Source organism: Callorhinus ursinus, unplaced genomic scaffold, assembly GCF_003265705.2.
Source record: "Callorhinus ursinus isolate GAN/ISIS: 27379988/994484 unplaced genomic scaffold, GSC_fseal_2.0 scaffold68, whole genome shotgun sequence".
Lineage (NCBI taxonomy): Eukaryota > Metazoa > Chordata > Mammalia > Carnivora > Otariidae > Callorhinus > Callorhinus ursinus.
In genome coordinates this window covers 5437167-5454132 of record NW_027397130.1, presented here as the reverse complement: position 1 = coordinate 5454132, position 16966 = coordinate 5437167, and the positions used below count along the sequence as shown (strand labels likewise).

The window sequence follows — 16966 nt, the reverse complement described above, 5'->3', positions numbered from 1 at the left end:
AGACTGCACTCTTGTTCCACTGTGTGGCTACTGGCATTTTGTTCTGTGCCATCTACCCAGCAAAACATGGTGGCCCAAGGAGCAGCCCAGGGCTCGACTCTGAACCCATGGCCGTGAGCGCTGCTTCCTGGCCTGAGGACATGATGGGGTCCTGCTCTTGGCACAGTCTCCCATGACAGCCTGTTTAATGTTCAGGGATCCTATCTGAAGGGATGTGCAAGCTAACCAGAGACCTTGGCCCTGCCAGGGCTGTCTTCTTGTGTAAACACGAGCTCTTAATACTAAACATGCCTTGTTAACAGCCTCAGCGGCTGACCACAGCCACTACCACGCACAGCAGCTCCAGGGGACACCAGGAGGAAGGGAATTTCTAGTGTGGCCACAGAAAGGAAAAGCTTAGAAAAGGTCAATCGGAATGACTAACTCTGGATTCCGCCTCCCCACTGATGCCGGCACTCTAAAGAGAGCAGGAGGGGTAGGAAGGGCCATGAGCAAGACAAAGGGATGTCTTCCCAGAGGAGGGCAGAAGGAGCCACCGGCTTAGACAGGCTGGAGGGCTGCCTGCATGGGGGCCTGCCCTTGGGGGCCTGACCCAGCTGTGGCTGCAGCCGGTGGGCATAGAGAAAGGGGCGAGGGAAGCACAGAACCTAGTCCACAGCCTGCTGTTGCCAAGCTGGGGAGCCAGGAGGAGGGCAAGGAAAAGGGTAAAGACCCCCAGGGCTCCCTCAGCCCATTAGGGACACAGTCTTAAGCCTTCGGGACCAAAATCCAAGACCTCATGCTCAGGTCATCTGTGCTATATCTTCAGAGGGAGGGAGGATAACCCCTGACTGGTATAGCACAGATGATAAAACTTTCTATTTAAAAACAAAATCAGGGGGCGCCTGGGTGGCTCGGTTGGTTAAACGTCTGCCTTTGGCTCAGGTCATGATCCCAGGGTCCTGGGATCGAGCCCCAAGTCGGGTCCCTGCTCAGCGGGAAGCCTGCTTCTCCCTCTCGCTCTCAAATAAATAAAACCTTTAAAAATAAAATAAAAACAAAATCAGCTTCCTAAGGCTCTTTGACCCAAAGCAAATCCTGGGGGGAGGAGAGATCACAATCTGAGCATCTGGAGTCCTTGACAACATTCAATTCTAACAAAGAAGTCTGATTTGTTTTCCTGTCTTCTAACTTCTGGCAACTCCCCCCCTCTGCAGTTCCCTGGGAAAACAAGAGGCATGGCCATGCCCACAGTGGGTCCAGCGTGAAATGATGTTCTCTTGTCTTTAACCACCCAGCCTCCCCTTCAAGCTGCTCTGATCAGCTCCAGGTTTACGCCACACTGAAGCCAACATTTCCCTTTGTGGCTTCACTTTCCTACGGGGCAAGTGAATTTCCATCTCCAAAGGGATTCAGAAGTTTCAGATACAACGCACGTCTAAATCACTTTTATTGCTCGCTTTCTTTCACTGCTTTTAGGACTTCTATTATTGATGCTATGATAGAAATAGAAAAAGGGTCACCAAAGGAAAAACTTAAAAAGGAAATCGGGGGAGGGGCGCCTGGGTGGCTCAGACGGTTAAGCATCTGCTTTTGGCTCAGGTCATGATCTCCAGCTCCTGGGATCGAGCCCCTCATCGGGTTCCCTGCTCAGCAGGAAGTCTGCTTCTTCCTCTCCCCCTGCTCATGCACTCTCTCTCAAATGAATAAAATCTTTAAAAAAAAAAAAAAAAAAAAGGAAATTGGGGGCACCTGGCTGGCTCAGTCTGTAGAGCACGTGACTCTTGATCTCGGGGTCATGAGTGTGAGACCCACATTAGGCGTAGAGCTTTTAAAAAAAAAGGAAATTGATTTAAATATAATCTATGGCATCTAAAAATTTCAGATTTAGAAAGTGCCTCTAATATCCCCTTAACTGGCCTCAGACACACCCGAGCTGCCAGAAGTCAGGGGACACCCCCCAGGACAGGATCGAGCGACAAGGTCCCTAGGAGGGCACTGGGACCAGAGATGAGAGCATGTAAAAACATGGGCACAGTCTCCAGCATCTTTGCCTTTTTAATATAAGATTTGTTTTCATCATTTCTGAGTGTAACACATTTCTTCTAAAAATAGAGCTCTTTGCTTGTTCTGAAACTTAACTCCCACTTGGAGGTGACAGGGCATAAGGCTGACTGTAGCTGTGGGCGGCGCTGCCGGTGGTCCCCGGTCACAGACTCTTCACGGGACTCTGGATGCTCATGGCGAGGAGTCGTCCGCTGCAAATCCGCGGTACTGAAGAGACACGACACAAAGTTCCGAGCTCCCATCCATGCCTGGCGTGGACCCACCCGAGCGCGGCTCCCACAGGCCACGGGGCCAGATGGCAGCGGCCCTTCCCCCAGTAGGTGCAGACAGAGGGATCCCACACACATCCACCAGAAGACGGCAGGGTCCCCCTTCTAGCACACCGGTTAAGAACCGCAAGTGCACAAACACACAAGACAGAGGGACGCAGGGCTGAGGACGTTACGCTCCTGCCCTGGGCCAATGCAGACCTGGACTTAGTATCATGGAACTTGCTGGGGTTTTCTCACAATACAGATGAAGAGTGAGAATCTCCCCCTGCCCCCAAGAAGAGCCTGGTTAGCTCCTGAATCCAAAGATGCCCTTGATGTATCCAGTGAGGCCACTCTTGGTCTTCTGCTCCAACTTGTCCTCAAGAGGTGGGAAAGCCACATGGTTGAGGGCCAGGTCAAAGAACAAAGGCTTGCAAGGGATGGGCTGGAATCCCGGCGGGAAGTGCACGAGGTTGGCTTGCTTGGTGACGAGGGAAGGGTCCAGGCAGAATGTCTCAAACCGTTCGACCAGAGGCTGGGAGTCAAACCAAAGGGAGGAACCCAGGAGTTAATCACAGACCACCAGTGGAACACTCACTACGTGCTGAGCACCCAGTTCAGAGCCTACATGGGCTTCCTCGCTTGATCCCCACCAATCCGCTACAAGGGTGTCATCCCATCCCCATCTCATAGCTGAGAGTCACTGAAACCTAGTGAGGTGGGGAGAGGCGTGGGCCGGGCCAGGGGCACAGGCGTACTGGGCGTCCCAGGCCGAGTTCCTAGCCGGCTGCGCCGCAAAGCACAAGTTCCTAAGCTCCTTGTCTGGGGCCAGCTGTGTCCCTAGCTGCCACGGACAAACCTTACACAACAGCTGTGACGTCTCCGAGCAGAAGAAGGGAGGCAAGCGGGGGGTTTGCTTAGAAATGAAGGGCTCTCTGTTCTACAACTAAGCACACATTTCTAGTGAGTTATGAATTCTCCTCTTTATTCCTCAAAAGCTGCATCCCAGACATACCTTGTTGTCCTTGACTTGGGAGGAAGTCTCCGTTTGGTGGGAGTCACTTGCATCTGTAAGTCGCATAGGGATTCAATAAGAACAGGGATGTAACACAATATAGTCACAAATGACACCTGTCACATGTATGGATTCTATATCCCAAGAGCAAAGGCAGCAACACGTGGGGAAGTTATAGCCCTTTCCTTCCTGGGTCGAGGTCTGCTAAGAAGCGCCGACAAACAGACGATAGACCCCAGAAGCAAAGTCGTCAGACCAGTGGAGGCCCGACAGTTGTACGAAAAATACTATTAGGGAGGAGGAACCTCGGAACTGGTTCTCTAAATTCTTCCACACAGGGGCGCCCAGGGGGCTCACTGAGTCAAGCATCTGCCTTCTACTCAGGTCATGATCCCAGGGTCCTGGGATCGAGCCCCGCATCGGGCTCCCTGCTCAGCGGGGAGCCTGCTTCTCCCTCTACCCCTCCCCCTGCTTGTGCTCCCTCTCTCACTCTCCCTCAAATAAATAAAATCTTAAAAAATAAATAAGTAGGGGCGCCTGGGTGGCTCAGTTGTTAAGCGTCTGCCTTAGGCTCGGGTCATGGACCCAGGGTCCTGGGATCGGGCCTTGCATCAGGCTCCCTGCTCTGCAGGGAGCCTGCTTCTCCCTCTTCTACTCCCGCTTGTGTTCCCTCTCTCGCTGTCTCTGTCAAATAAATAAATAAAATCTTTGGGGGAAAAAAAATTAAATAAATTCCTCCACACAGTTTGATGCCTTCATGTGGCAGAAATAATGGCAGAAAAAAATAAAAATCTTACAGATTAACTAGAACAGGAGTGTAGGGGGCAGGAGAGGGGAGAGATACCAGCGAAGGAAATTTGGGAACATGTCGCAAGAAGAGGCAAGTGGCTCACCAAGGATGGCTGCTGCCTGCAGAGAACACTTTTCTGACCTCACTTGCGTGATGAGCTCTTGCACGTCGGGCAGGTCCTGTAATGATTCAGAAAACATGTACTCATGAGCCAGAGCCGGGCCAGACAAGTGTGCCAAACTAACCTGAGCTAAGTGCTCCCACCACTATTTTCACAGGATTTTAGACTTTATAAACAGTTTACCCTATTTAAAAAACAAAACAAAACAAAACACGCTAGCCTGGGGCGCCTGGCTAGGTCCCTCGACAGAGCATGTGACTCTTAATCTCAGGGTCGCGAGGTCAAGCCCCACGGTGGGTGTGGAGCCTACTTAAAAAAACAAAACGGGCGCCTGGGTGGCTCGGTTAGGCGTCTGCCTTCAGTTCAGATCGGGCTCCCTGCTCAGCGGGGACCTGCTTCTCCCTCTGCCCCTCCACCTGCTCCTGCTCTCTCTCACTCACTCTATCAAATAAATAAAATCTTAAAAAAAAAAAAAAAAAGGGCACTAACTTGTTTCAGACAGGAAAAGTGATGCCTTAGCTTAAATAATAATGCCTCGAGACAGTAGCGAGGACAGTATTATGAATAAGCGTATCACATGCTATATGCACGATGGGCCAGGTGCCTTCTGAGCAGTTCACACAATTGCTAATTCCATTTTCCTAATAATCCTGAATTAATCTGTACTCCACTTTACAGAGGAGGAGACTGAAGGACAAAGGGGCCCCGTGGCAGGCTGCAGTCTCTTACCTGGCAAAATCTGGAAAGATGTGAACCCCTCCCGCCTCTTTTCTCAGACCCAGGTCAGACAGGGATTTGTAAACACCTCTCCCTGCCTCCTGGGATAATCATCCACACAGTCTGCCTCCACACCCCGGGGCCAAGGACACCCCATCATTACGCTGCCACCACGCTGGCCACATAACCCCTCACCTTCTCCTTCCCATCCCCACCTTCACTCGAGGACCTCCTCCTTCCCACATGCAAGTCTGTGTGGCTCTGAAGGCAGAAGCCTGGTGTGTACGTTATCCCAGAACCCAGTGCTGTTCTGAGGGAACAGGTGAACGCCCACAGAGCAGCGGCTTCCACACCAGCCTGCCCAGGGCAACCCCGGCTTATCTTCCCCAACGGTCTCCACTAGTAAACGAACGCGCCTGGGTTCCCTGGACCAGCTGGTGCTTCGATCCCCACATCATCACGGCAGTCCACAGCTTAAAAAGCCAGCTGTCATTCAACAAGCAGCAAAATGAACCAAACCACCAGGTACTTTCCATCAGCAGGTAAGCTTTGAAGGTATACCCAGACTGCCTGGGGGGGTTGCTAAAAGGCAGATAGGGCCTGGGAGGTTTCTAACAAGTTCCCAAATGCTGTTGCTGGTACAGGCACACTTTGTGGGGAAAGGCTTCATCACGGACGCTCAACTCGGCTGCATATCACAATCGGTGAGGGGCTTTACAAAATCCCAATGCACACCCCAGACCCTACAGGGATCAAAACCAGAATCTGGGGGGATGGGACACAGACAGCCATCTTTTAAAAATCTTTTCAGGTGACTATAACATGTAGCTGAATCTGAGAAGAGTACTTCAAGTTTATCTTAACCAGAGGAATGGCTTTCCTTCTTAGTACCCGAGTCCATCTCAGGCCTGGAGCGCTCAGGGCCACACCACACCCGCAGCTGGCCAGGGAGGATGGGCCTGAGGTCGTCTCACTGCATAGCTTCCCTGGGCGTGGGGGCAAGGAGCAGTGCCGCACCTTTAAGCTGTTCCTGAAGGCCCCAGCGTCAGAATTGACTTCGTTTGCGTACTTCAGGACTCGGTCATACAGGACAAGGGCTTCGCTCCACTTCTTCACCAACACGTAGGACTGAGCAATGAAAAAACACCTGGCGGGGAAGGGAAAGAACCAGAATATTCTAGAAGATCAAGGCTTTCCTTGAAGTGTAGGCTCAATTTTAGATTTGGAAACAGGCTTCTTAACCTCAGGATCACTGCAGGGAAGACCCCGACATTCTCCATGCCTCGGCTTGCCAGGCTACCCTCCACTCTTCCCTGCGCCGTGCACGTCCCACGCTGTAACAGACCCCCTGTCTTCTACTTACTGTCTGACTCTGCGGCTCCCAAAGGCACATGGTGGAAGCTGGGACAGGCACGGAGGAGGAATGCTGCCCAAATGAGCCCCACCCCCTGCCCACATGTCCAGCCAGCTCGGTCAACCCTGCTCACCTCTTTTTCAAAAACCAAACCCAAGAATCCTCTTGCTAATGGAAACTATTCCACTGGGGTCAACAGAGCCTGAGGGCTGCTGGTTCCTGACAGAACATGGCCTGGAAGAGGGCTAACAAGAGTGAAGATGGGGCATGCCAGAGAGTAACAGAGTACTGGGGTGTGAGGGCCGGGGGGCGGGGGGGGCAATTACACACCCGGCTCTATTCTGCCATTCCGTCCACACCCTTCTCTTGCACCACACAGCCCACCTCCAAATTACAAGTAAGACGATTCATTTAAAAACAAAAACAAAAAACGGAGCCTTAGCTTTCTCCTAATTCAGTTCAGATTCCACTCTGGTTCTGTTAACTAACACCTTTTCCTACACTTGTCCCTTTTCCACCGGGAGGAAGGAGGGAAAAGGAGGGAGAAGACCCTGGCGTGTACCCCCCACCTCCTCCGCCCTATCCAAAGAACAAATGAGGTACACTGGAAACCCCCAGCCAGTACCTTTAGCAAAGACTTCCCTTGAACATGCTGGGCTGACTGTTCTGACCACTGGAAAGGTAACCATACAGCCAACGACCCAATCTTCTGGAGTCTGGTCCATGCTCCCAAGGCTTACAGAGCCAGCAGGCAGCACAGGAGAGCCCCATCCGCCTCATGGGACCTTACCTATAAGCCTTAAACACCAGTGTCTTGAGGCCTATCTCTTTCTGGAAGGCTCGGTCCTCCTCTAACCCAGGAAGCTGGAGCAATTCCACCAGATTCTGCATAAGAGATGCAACAAGAGAACTCATGAAGAGCAGGCCTCAGATTGGGTTTTTCACAGGAGACCTTGTAAAAACACACACAAGCAAAAAGAGAGCCCAGGCCAGCAATAATGGGAAGGTCTGTGAGGAGTGGCCTGGCAGCAGCCCCGCCTAGCATCACCGCCACCCCCTCTCTGCTACCGAAAGCCTGTTTGTCCTTTATGACTCCATTCACACCTCACCTCCTTCCGAGACTTCTCAGACCAAGTCAACTAGAGGGGATCTCTTGGTCTGATCTTTCATTTCAGAGCGGCCCTCCGTTTGGCAGCTCCCACAGATGCCTGGATGGTGTGCATGTGTCTCTCATTCTTACTGACCAACCCCCAGTGCGCCAAGACAGTGTGGCCTCAGGTGTCAGAAGTCCCACAGCACGTGGGAGAGGATCTTGAGCAGGCAAAGCGCTCAGTGATCACCCGAGGGCTTGGTGGCCTCTACACACCAACACGTCGAGCATCAGGGCTCACTGCTGAATGAGAACAAGGCCTCTCTTCCTGAGCCACTAACAGCTGCTGCTGGTCCCAGCCCCGTCGCTACGCAAAGCTAAGTCATTCTGTGTCTGCAAAGGACAGGCCCTGCTTCCCCAGTCCTCGAGGGTCACCTGCAGAATGATGTCATAGAGCCGGATGAGGTCCTGGGGCCGTGGGGAGCGCTTGCTGTCATCTTCCGGCTGCTGCTGTAGTGCCTTCTGCAGCCCCTTGGCCATGTTCTCGTTCCGCCTGACGGCCGTGGACAACTTGATATAAGTCAGGTAGCTGGAATGTACCACACGTCAGCTCAGGTTATGCTCAGGGAAGCTGGCGTTCTGAGAAGAGCACTGGACCACAAGTTGGGACTGACCTAGGGGAAGGGTGTGGGGGCGAGGGCGTGTCACACAGCAGGGCCATTTGACCTGAGCCTCAATTCTGGCTGCTATTCAGTGGCAGATCTGCAGTGGGCCGGTATAAGACCTTATGACGAAATCTGATTTTAGTTTGAATTATATCCTCTGTTTCTGTCTTAAAGAGCCCCAAAGCTACTGACTTCAGAGGTCACTGTTAGTCCTTGAGATGATCCATGGATGGCAAGCCCATTCCTGGAACAAGGATCAGTAACTGCCTGGCCCACACTACAAGGATACTGAGCTCGCACAACAGCTGCTCCTACTCATCTGATGACCTTCTCTTCTCAGAAGATACTAAGGGACGGTCTCTTTGGATGGTTACGCGCGGATGGATCCGGGGGCATCGGGGCAACACAATTTGAAGGTTTTCTGAGCCCTGTTAAAGCTCTCAGAGTCTTTTCAAGGTTAGGAAGTTGGATCAACTCCTGATTCTGACTCTCTGTGGCTGTTAACTACAAACACGTGCCTTAACCTCTTGGGCCTCGGCTTTCTCACAGGACTGCTGAATATAAGACATCAAATGGTCATTATTGCTCGACAGCCCTCGGAGTCATCTGGCACTCAATCTGACATTCACATAATATCTAATTCCCAGCTCTACTGCTGCCTTGGCAGACTTTGGAGAGCAGCCACTCCCCCTCCAACCTCCACACTGTGAAAGACAGTCTTTAAAACTTGGGGGTGGGGTGGGGTGGGGGCTGGGAGGTGTTTTTACAAAAAGGGAGGGGTTAGGGGAATGGCTGAAAATAGTGCCAGGTTCGTGAAAAAAGTTAGAAGCAGTAACTAAGCAATGAAGATTTCAAGGTCACATGGGGTAGAGAATCTAATGAGAAGTGCACTTTTCCCAAGTCATTTTACTTCTCGCCACAAAGTTCCAAAACTGTCACTCTTCCTTCCACCCCTCTTCAGGGTGAACAGAATGATCCACACCTTTAAAACAAAATTAAACCTGACAAAGGTGATTTAAAAATGTATATGAAAGAGCAAAGGGACAGAAAGAGTCCAGCTGTGCCTGAGGAAAAACCTGCTGGGGGCCTTGCTCCACCAGACACCAAGACTCAAGTCATAGGCATTCACCGTGCTGGTGCAAGTACAGAGAATAAATCAGCAGAGCAGAACAGCATCCGGAAAAGAGCACGAGAGGAGAACACGGGCCGCACGCCTGACGGAGCTGGCCCTGCAGGTGAATGGGTAAGGGATGGTGTGGTCCGTAAACTGTACCCGAATAATCCATCATCCTCATGCAAAAAGGTGAAGGAGATCCTTACACCACACTCAAAAATAAACTCCAGACAGAATCAAACTGGAGTTGAAACTGAAGGGATGATAGAAAACATTCGGAACACAGAGGAGAGTAACTTTCGGAGCCTGGCAAAAGGAAAGCAGTTACCTCTGGAAGAGAAAGAGGAATAACCAGCGTGGGGCCAAAGGGAGCTTCCAAGTTACTAGTTGTATTCTACTAGTTGAATTCTTACTCTTACCAGATATAAATTTAAAATTGTATGTATAATAGAATAACATACAAACGCAACATATACACTCCTATATAAAACATGCATATGTATGTTACTATTATTCGCTATATAGTAAATCAGAAATTAAAATGCATGTAAACATTATATATACTCTTTCATTCCAAGGATATATTTTACTACAGTGTTAAAGAGTAAAAAATTATAGCCCTTACCTGTGCAGGTACTGAAGATTAGATACCTTCCCCGACTCCCCTTCAAGGGTATAATCTCTCTGTTTCTGTGGAAAGCAATAAAGGTAAAGATAAAACAGCTGATCCCGCCCTTGGCTCTGACCACCTCATTCCATGGTGTGGTCTCCAAAGTGCCTGGGAAGACAGGCACAGGCTCTAGTAAATTAGGGGTCCTGAAATATCAAAGATCTCCTGGGCATATTCTAGAACAAGGCCACACAGTTGTCACCAGCATCTAAAAACTGGACTTAAGTAGGAGAGTTCAGAGAATGGCCAGTCAGGCTTCCTGTCCACTGCTCCCATGTCCAGACCCAAAGCATGAACAGCAGACAGTCCATGGCCCATGGCACCATTTTCGGGTTTGTTCCATAGACCCACATTCTGAGATCCAACCCCTTAGGCTGCCAGCTCAGCCTTCTGTGGTTGAACAATGGCTCCTAAAGATGCATACGTCCTAATTCCAGGACTTGTGAAGGTGTTACCTCACATGGTTCGAGATGGGATGAAGTTAAAGATCTCTTAATTAGCATGGATTATCCAGGTGGGACCAGTATAATTACAGGTTCCTTCTAAGAGGAAGGCAGGAGGGCCAGTGACAGACAGAAGGTATTGGGACTGAAGTAGAAGTCAGAGAGGAGTGAAGGTGCTAAGCTGCTGGCTCTGAACATGGAGGACGGGGCCACAAGACAAGAAGTGTACGTGGCCTCTAGAAATTGGAAAATGCATTCTTTGGAATGCTAGAAATGGATTCCTCCCTTAGAATTTCCAAAGGAGGGGTGCCTGGGTGGTTCCATCGGTTAAGCATCCAACTCTTGGCTTTGGCTCAGGTCGCGATCTCAGGGTCGTGGGATTGAGCCCTGCGTCAGGCTCCACGCTTAGCACGGAGTCTGCTTGAGATTCTTTCCCTCTCCCTCAGCCCCTCCCCCTGCTCGCGTCCTCTCTCTCCCCCTCTAAAATAAATAAAATCTTAAAAAAAAAAAACCCTTCCAAAGGAATGCAGTCCTATGAATTTTCTTTAAGATTTGATTTATTTATCTGACAGAGAGAGACACAGTGAGAGGGAACACAAGCAGGGGGAGCGGGAGAGGGAGAAGCAGGCTTCCCGCCGAGCAGGGAGCTGGAAGTGGGACGAGCTGAGCCAAAGGCAGACACCTAATGGCTAAGCCACCCAGGGGCCCCGCTATGAACCTTTTTTAGATTAACAACCACCCAAAGCTGTGAGAGAATAAATGTGTGTTGTTTTAAGCCACTAAGTCTGTGGTAATGTTATAGCAGCCACAAGAGAAACTAAGACGCCGTGTCACCATCTTCCTTACCCTCTGTGAGGTGTCCCTGCAACTGCTGTTGAGTTCAAGGTGAATGATGGAGGGCAGAGCTCTGTACGTAGCTATTAGGTGAATGAAGGGGAGTATAATATACTAAGGCAGCTTAATGGGAAAAAGAAATTGGACTACAGCTTAACAAATATTTATTGAACCTTTTATACTCGAGGCACCATGGGCAGATGGTAAACTATATACCTGCTTTGAATATGCTTATAATCTTGGAAAAAATAGGACAGAAAAATATAAAACAATATACAAAATGTTAAAAAGCAATTCGTGATCAACTACCAAACAAAAACTACAGCCCCAAGTACCAGGTATTTAGAACACGGGGCGATGCGGGGCGAGGACGGTGCCGGCAGGCTTCTCGAGAGCTGACGAACCATGACGGGACACTGAACACCAGACAGGGGCTGCACGGGTGAAGAGGGAGACAAGGAGAAGCCCGGTGTGCGGAGGGAAAGGAGGACAGGGTAGTTAGTGCACGGGCATGGGACAGGCATAGTGACAAGACAGTAGGTACAGCAGCTTGAGGCAGAGGACCCGGAGAGGAGCAGCAAAGTATGATCTGGAAACAGATGCCGGCTCATGGAGTTGGAACTGCACTTATTAACAATAGGCTCTCAAGCAGGGTGCACATGACCCGAAGAGTGGGGTATAAGAAGAAAATGAGAACTTCTATTTTCCTCATTTCTACTGAATAAGTATATAATTTATAAATAAATGTATCAGAGGTACATGCTGAATTCTACTTATGGGTTGCATTATCATGAAAGTTTGCAGCCCACTGCTCTAGACCTGGGAGATGGGATCTAGAAAGATCCCATGTTTGCTGCCGGCCGGAAAGACCTGGACAACTGAACCCAGACCAAGACGGGAAAAGCCATCAGACTTCCATGGCAGTCCAGGCATAGGACAAAAGGCTAATCAGAAACAGGGCAGGGGCAAGGGATGGAAAAGTGGAGAGAGAAGTCAAAGGGAGAGCTAGTAGGATTGCTGGTGATAGGGAAAAAAGAGACAAAGACAGTCCCAAGGTTTTCAGCCTAGATGCCCGAATGAATCACAGTGACATTAGAAAAAGGGAGCACTGGAAAAATCCACCTGGAGCCATGAATTTGCAACCAAAGGCTTCACAGGTAATAAATGAACCCATTAGGAAGAACAGAATGGAGAGAAAATTTCTTAACCTGATGGAGTTCAGAGGCTTCTGTCGTTTGTCAGCCCATCACTAGATCTAAAAATACCTTGGCTGAGAGTCTATGCACTCAGACCACTGGGCTCACCACCGCCCCCCCGCCCCGCCCCGGGAACAAGACACACAGACTGAGAAGGAGCTCAGCCAGGAGCAAGAGCCGGTGGGCCAGCTGACAGTCCTACCTGATCGGGCTTGAGCTCTTCCCGAACGGCCTGGATGGCGTCCCGACACTCACTGAGCATGGATTCAAACAGACGCTCCTTGGTTTCTTCACTTTCAGCCTAAACAAGGGCAGAATGCAGTACAAAAATTTTCCTCTGAGTGAGCCATAGTATTCTAATGGGAGGAGGGCATAACCATGCCTTGATTCCCCCCATTATACACAAACACACACATCCAGCCAGAAACACCCCAAATCAGAGATCGTTTCAATTGTCACTGGTCTCCACCAGGTAAGATTTTTCTTATAGGCTTATTCGTTATTCATATGAAACAGAATAATATATATATAGATGTACACATATATGTATAAATATAAAGTGAGCACACTGAAAAAGGATCTGCATAACTGATCTGAAACTATCTGTCAAACAACAGATGCTTTAAATTTTTTTCCTATCATAGAACTTTCTACTACTTTCCTCCACCATTTCCACCTCTGCTCAGGACCTGCCCCTGACATCCTTGAAACACGGCACACGGGAACAAATGGTCTCAAGCTCTACCGTGCGCCAGCAGAGTAACCCTTACAAACGTACCCCAAAGACTTGCCTATCCTAGATTTAAGTCCAAGTAACATTACTAACCAATACCAAGTCAAAAATATATTTCTCCTAAGGATCACATGAAGCTCCCTTCACCACAGAAATTGTGCACTTAGGGCGCCTGGGTGGCTCAGTTGGTTAAGTGACTGCCTTCGGCTCAGGTCATGATCCTGGAGTCCCGGGATCGAGTCCCGCATCGGGCTCCCTGCTCAGCAGGTAGTCTGCTTCTCCCTCTGACCCTCTTCCCTCTTGTGCTTTCTATCTCTCATCCTCTCTCTCAAATAAATAAAATCTTTAAAAAAAAAAAAGAAATTGTGCATTTAGATGTGCACTTAGCGTACCCACATTCCCTGTGGGTATGCTGAGGTTGACAAGCACTCCATGACAGTCTTTGCACAAGGTTCAAGGGCGTCACCCCTCTACTAGCCAGCTGGGAAAAGGGAAAAGTGATTCATTAACGGAGTACCTGCCAAATCACATTACCATTCTAAAGAATCTGACTGAGCTGGTAGGAGTGGATGAGAGGCAGAAAGGAGATGAACTTGTGTTGCCGGCAGACCCACTGTGACATTAAAACATCAACACTCCCATTACTATATTTGACTTTCCACAGAAACATCCAATCGGATCTCTTGACATTCAACTGACCTCTAAGACAGCCCAAAAGAAAACCCATTACTGCCCACTCCTTTAAGAGGTTGGTAGGGGCTTAAAGAAAAACCTTTCTTTCCCTTAAGAACTCTTATGTTTTTCCTAGTTTCCAGTGTGTGTGGGGGTGAACTTCCTTGTAAATTACCCAATATAAATCAAACATTGCTACTTATATTGACTTTTCTGTTGCTCACTAACTTAGGAAAAAATCAGGGGCACAGTCATTCTATAAATATCTAAAGGCAAACAAAGCCACTATTAATTTACTGAAACCTAAAGAGCATTGTCCAACAGAACTTTCTGTGATGGGGCACCTGGATGGCTCAATCCGGGAAACATGAGACTCTCCATCTCTAGGATGTGAGTTCGAGCCCCACACTGGGTGTACACGTTACTTAAAAATAAAATCTTTGGGGTGCCTGGGAGGCTCAGTCAGTTAAGCATCTGCCTTCGGCTCAGGTCATGATCTCCAGGTCCTGGGACTGAGCCCCGCACCGGGCTCCCTGCTCAGCAGGGAGTCTGCTTCTCTTTTCTTCCTCTGCCTCTGCCCCTCCCCACCGCTCGTTCTCGCTCTCAAATAAATAAAATCTTTAAAAAAAATAAAATAAAATCTTTATTAAAAAAAAAAAACAAAAGAACTTTCTGTGATGATGGAAACCCTCTCAGCGGCCCTGTCCAGTACAGCAGCCATCAGCCACATGTGGCTACTGAGCACTTGAAATCTTCATTAATTTAAGCGTAAACAGCCACAGATGTTCAAATGTCTAGTGTACTCAACAGCGCAGAGAAACACTTCACATAAAACACTGTTAAGCAACTCCTCAAATTAGCAAGACTCTTTGTAATAACTGAGTCTTGCTTGCTGGCCAAATGTTCTGAAATACAAATCCTGTGGACTGAGGTAGCCATGCAACAGTTAGCAACTGGACTCGGATCTGTGAAGAGACTCGGCAGCAGGTGCCATGTGTATGTACGTATGTACACACATACACACACACACAACCCCCCCCCAGCCCCAGGGAGCCACACTGTTAGCAGGCAGGATGAGCTCGTGCATCAGTTCTGATGTCTTATAATTGGCAGATATGCCATCAACACCATTTTAAGAAGTTCGACATTTGGGGCAATGGGTATATAAAGTAAGAGAAGAGTAAACGTCATTTCACCAGCTACACAGGATTAGTCTGCTTTCCTGCAGAGAGAGTACAGCACCAATTAAAAAAACTAAAATTATGCAAAATATAAACCTCTTTACTGCCATGTATCACTCTTGTTCCCTTGGAATAAGGACACCTCTGCATCAAGGTGCTGAACATAAGCAAACTTTCCACTGCTTCCACAGAAGTCTAAGTTCCACTGGGAACTTTACAGAAGACTGAAACCACACTGCAGGAAAAAGCCCATCGGAAGGGGAGAGCTTCAGTCACTTGGGTTTTCTGCCACCCACACTGCACAGTGACTCAGAGATCACTAATCTCTGCAGCAGAGGTTCTCAGGGTTCTCCCTGGGCTAAACAAAATGTCTCCAAATAGGAAGCCTGAAATGTACTTTGCTACTTCACTCATATTTACATACCTATCTCGGAAGCTAAAATCATCCTGAAAAGACAACGAACAAGAAACACCTCTCTACATGCAGAGGCAGCATTCCTCAGCATCTACATGCAGACCCAAGTCAGTCATGGGACCAACAAGAATGGGCTCCTAAACCGAAGCAGCAAACTCCCTGCATAAGAGTTTGTGGTCTGCCTGCACCTTTTCCCAGGCGTGCCTCTGAGACAGAGAAATCTTCAACCCAGAAGTAATGTGTTACTTGGACCTAACAAATAAAAACAAATTCTAGATCAATTTTCATAAAACTTGGAACACCCCAAGATGTGCTTTCTGACAGCCTCAAGGCTCAGGTCATGATCCCGGGGTCCTGGGATCAAGCCCCGCATCGGGCTCCCTGCTCAGCGGGGAGTCTGTTCTCCCTTTCCCTCTGTTGTTCCCCCTGCTGGTGCTGCCAAAAATAAATAAAATCTTAAAAAAAAAAAAAAAAAAGACGTGTCTCAAGGACCTGAAGAGGGAATGCAGCTGCTGTGCGTCCTGAGGTAGACCCCCTGCTATTTCAAAAGTGTTTCCAGATTGTTTTCACTTGTCTACAAAGACTGCTGGAAGGTGGCGGTGTGACTAAGAGACAGACAAGGCAAGTCTGACCACATTCTCCACCACACCCACAGGAGAACCAAGGGAATGGGAACCAAGCCTTCCCCAGGCCACTAAGATCCAAGAAACAACACATGGAAATCCGGTAAAGGAGAATACAAACCTCACTTAGGAACAGCTTTTTTTTTTTTTCTTTTAAAGAGAAGGACAAATGGGGGCGCCTGGGTGGCTCAGTTGGTTGGGTGACTGCCTTCGGCTCAGGTCATGATCCTGGAGTCCCGGGATCGGGTCCCGCATCGGGCTCCCTGCTCGGCGGGGAGTCTGCTTCTCCCTCTGACCCTCTTCCCTCTCATGCTATCTCTCATTCTCTCTCTCTCAAATAAATAAAATCTTAAAAAAAAAAAAAAAAGAGGACAAATGGTCTCCCTTTCGCTCACACATTAAAGTATTAACCATAACCCAGGGATAAAACTCATCAAACCGGCCATCTCTCCAAAAGAGCTGACTGACAACAACCACCAGTGACAAGTCAGGTAGAATCAAGGATTAATAAAACAAAACAGAAACAAATTATAAAGTAACACAATTATTCAGCCCAAGAAGACATAAAGCCTGGCTCAGAAGACCAAGAATTTTGCAACTGGATTTTGGCAGCAGATTAATTCCCTGCTCTAGTCTTCTCAGTCTAACACTTTATCTCCCTGAATTATTTCTTCCTTCTATGCTCTTCAGTAAACTGCTGTTCTAGTATTTAAATGTCACAAAACCTCTACAAGCAAGCATAAACTGGGCCTACCAAATGCTTGCATTCTAGTCCCTACAGGGGGGCAATACCAACACTAGCTAGGCGAAGAAACATGAAGGGGCGCCTGGCTGGCTCAGTCGGTGAAACATGTGACTCTTGATCTCTCGGTTGTGGGTTCAAAACCCATGTTGGGTGTGGAGATTACTGAAACGTAGATCTTTAAGAAGAAAAAAAAAAGAAACATTGAAACCAAGAGCCCTGCATCTCCAAGGCACAGCTCTTGGTCCCCAGGGCAGGGAACAACCCACACAATGAGAACGGGCAAGGTGGAGA

General features: G+C 48.8%; 1 protein-coding gene across 2 annotated transcripts in view; it reads right to left on the bottom strand.

Annotated features, from left to right (window-relative positions):
• Positions 1-2019: 2019 nt before the first annotated feature.
• Positions 2020-16966, bottom strand: part of SRP68 (signal recognition particle 68) — a 32052-nt gene continuing 17105 nt past the window's right edge. For both annotated transcript variants that reach the window (XM_025859819.2, XM_025859820.2), the window contains exons 9-16: positions 12509-12607; positions 9789-9853; positions 7820-7973; positions 7085-7179; positions 5958-6087; positions 4206-4281; positions 3313-3365; positions 2020-2832 (exon numbers count right to left, since the gene is read on the bottom strand). In XM_025859819.2, coding sequence (XP_025715604.1) covers positions 2605-2832; positions 3313-3365; positions 4206-4281; positions 5958-6087; positions 7085-7179; positions 7820-7973; positions 9789-9853; positions 12509-12607 — 900 coding nt within the window. In that variant the 3' untranslated portion in view covers positions 2020-2604. The remainder of the gene's footprint in view (positions 2833-3312; positions 3366-4205; positions 4282-5957; positions 6088-7084; positions 7180-7819; positions 7974-9788; positions 9854-12508; positions 12608-16966) is intronic.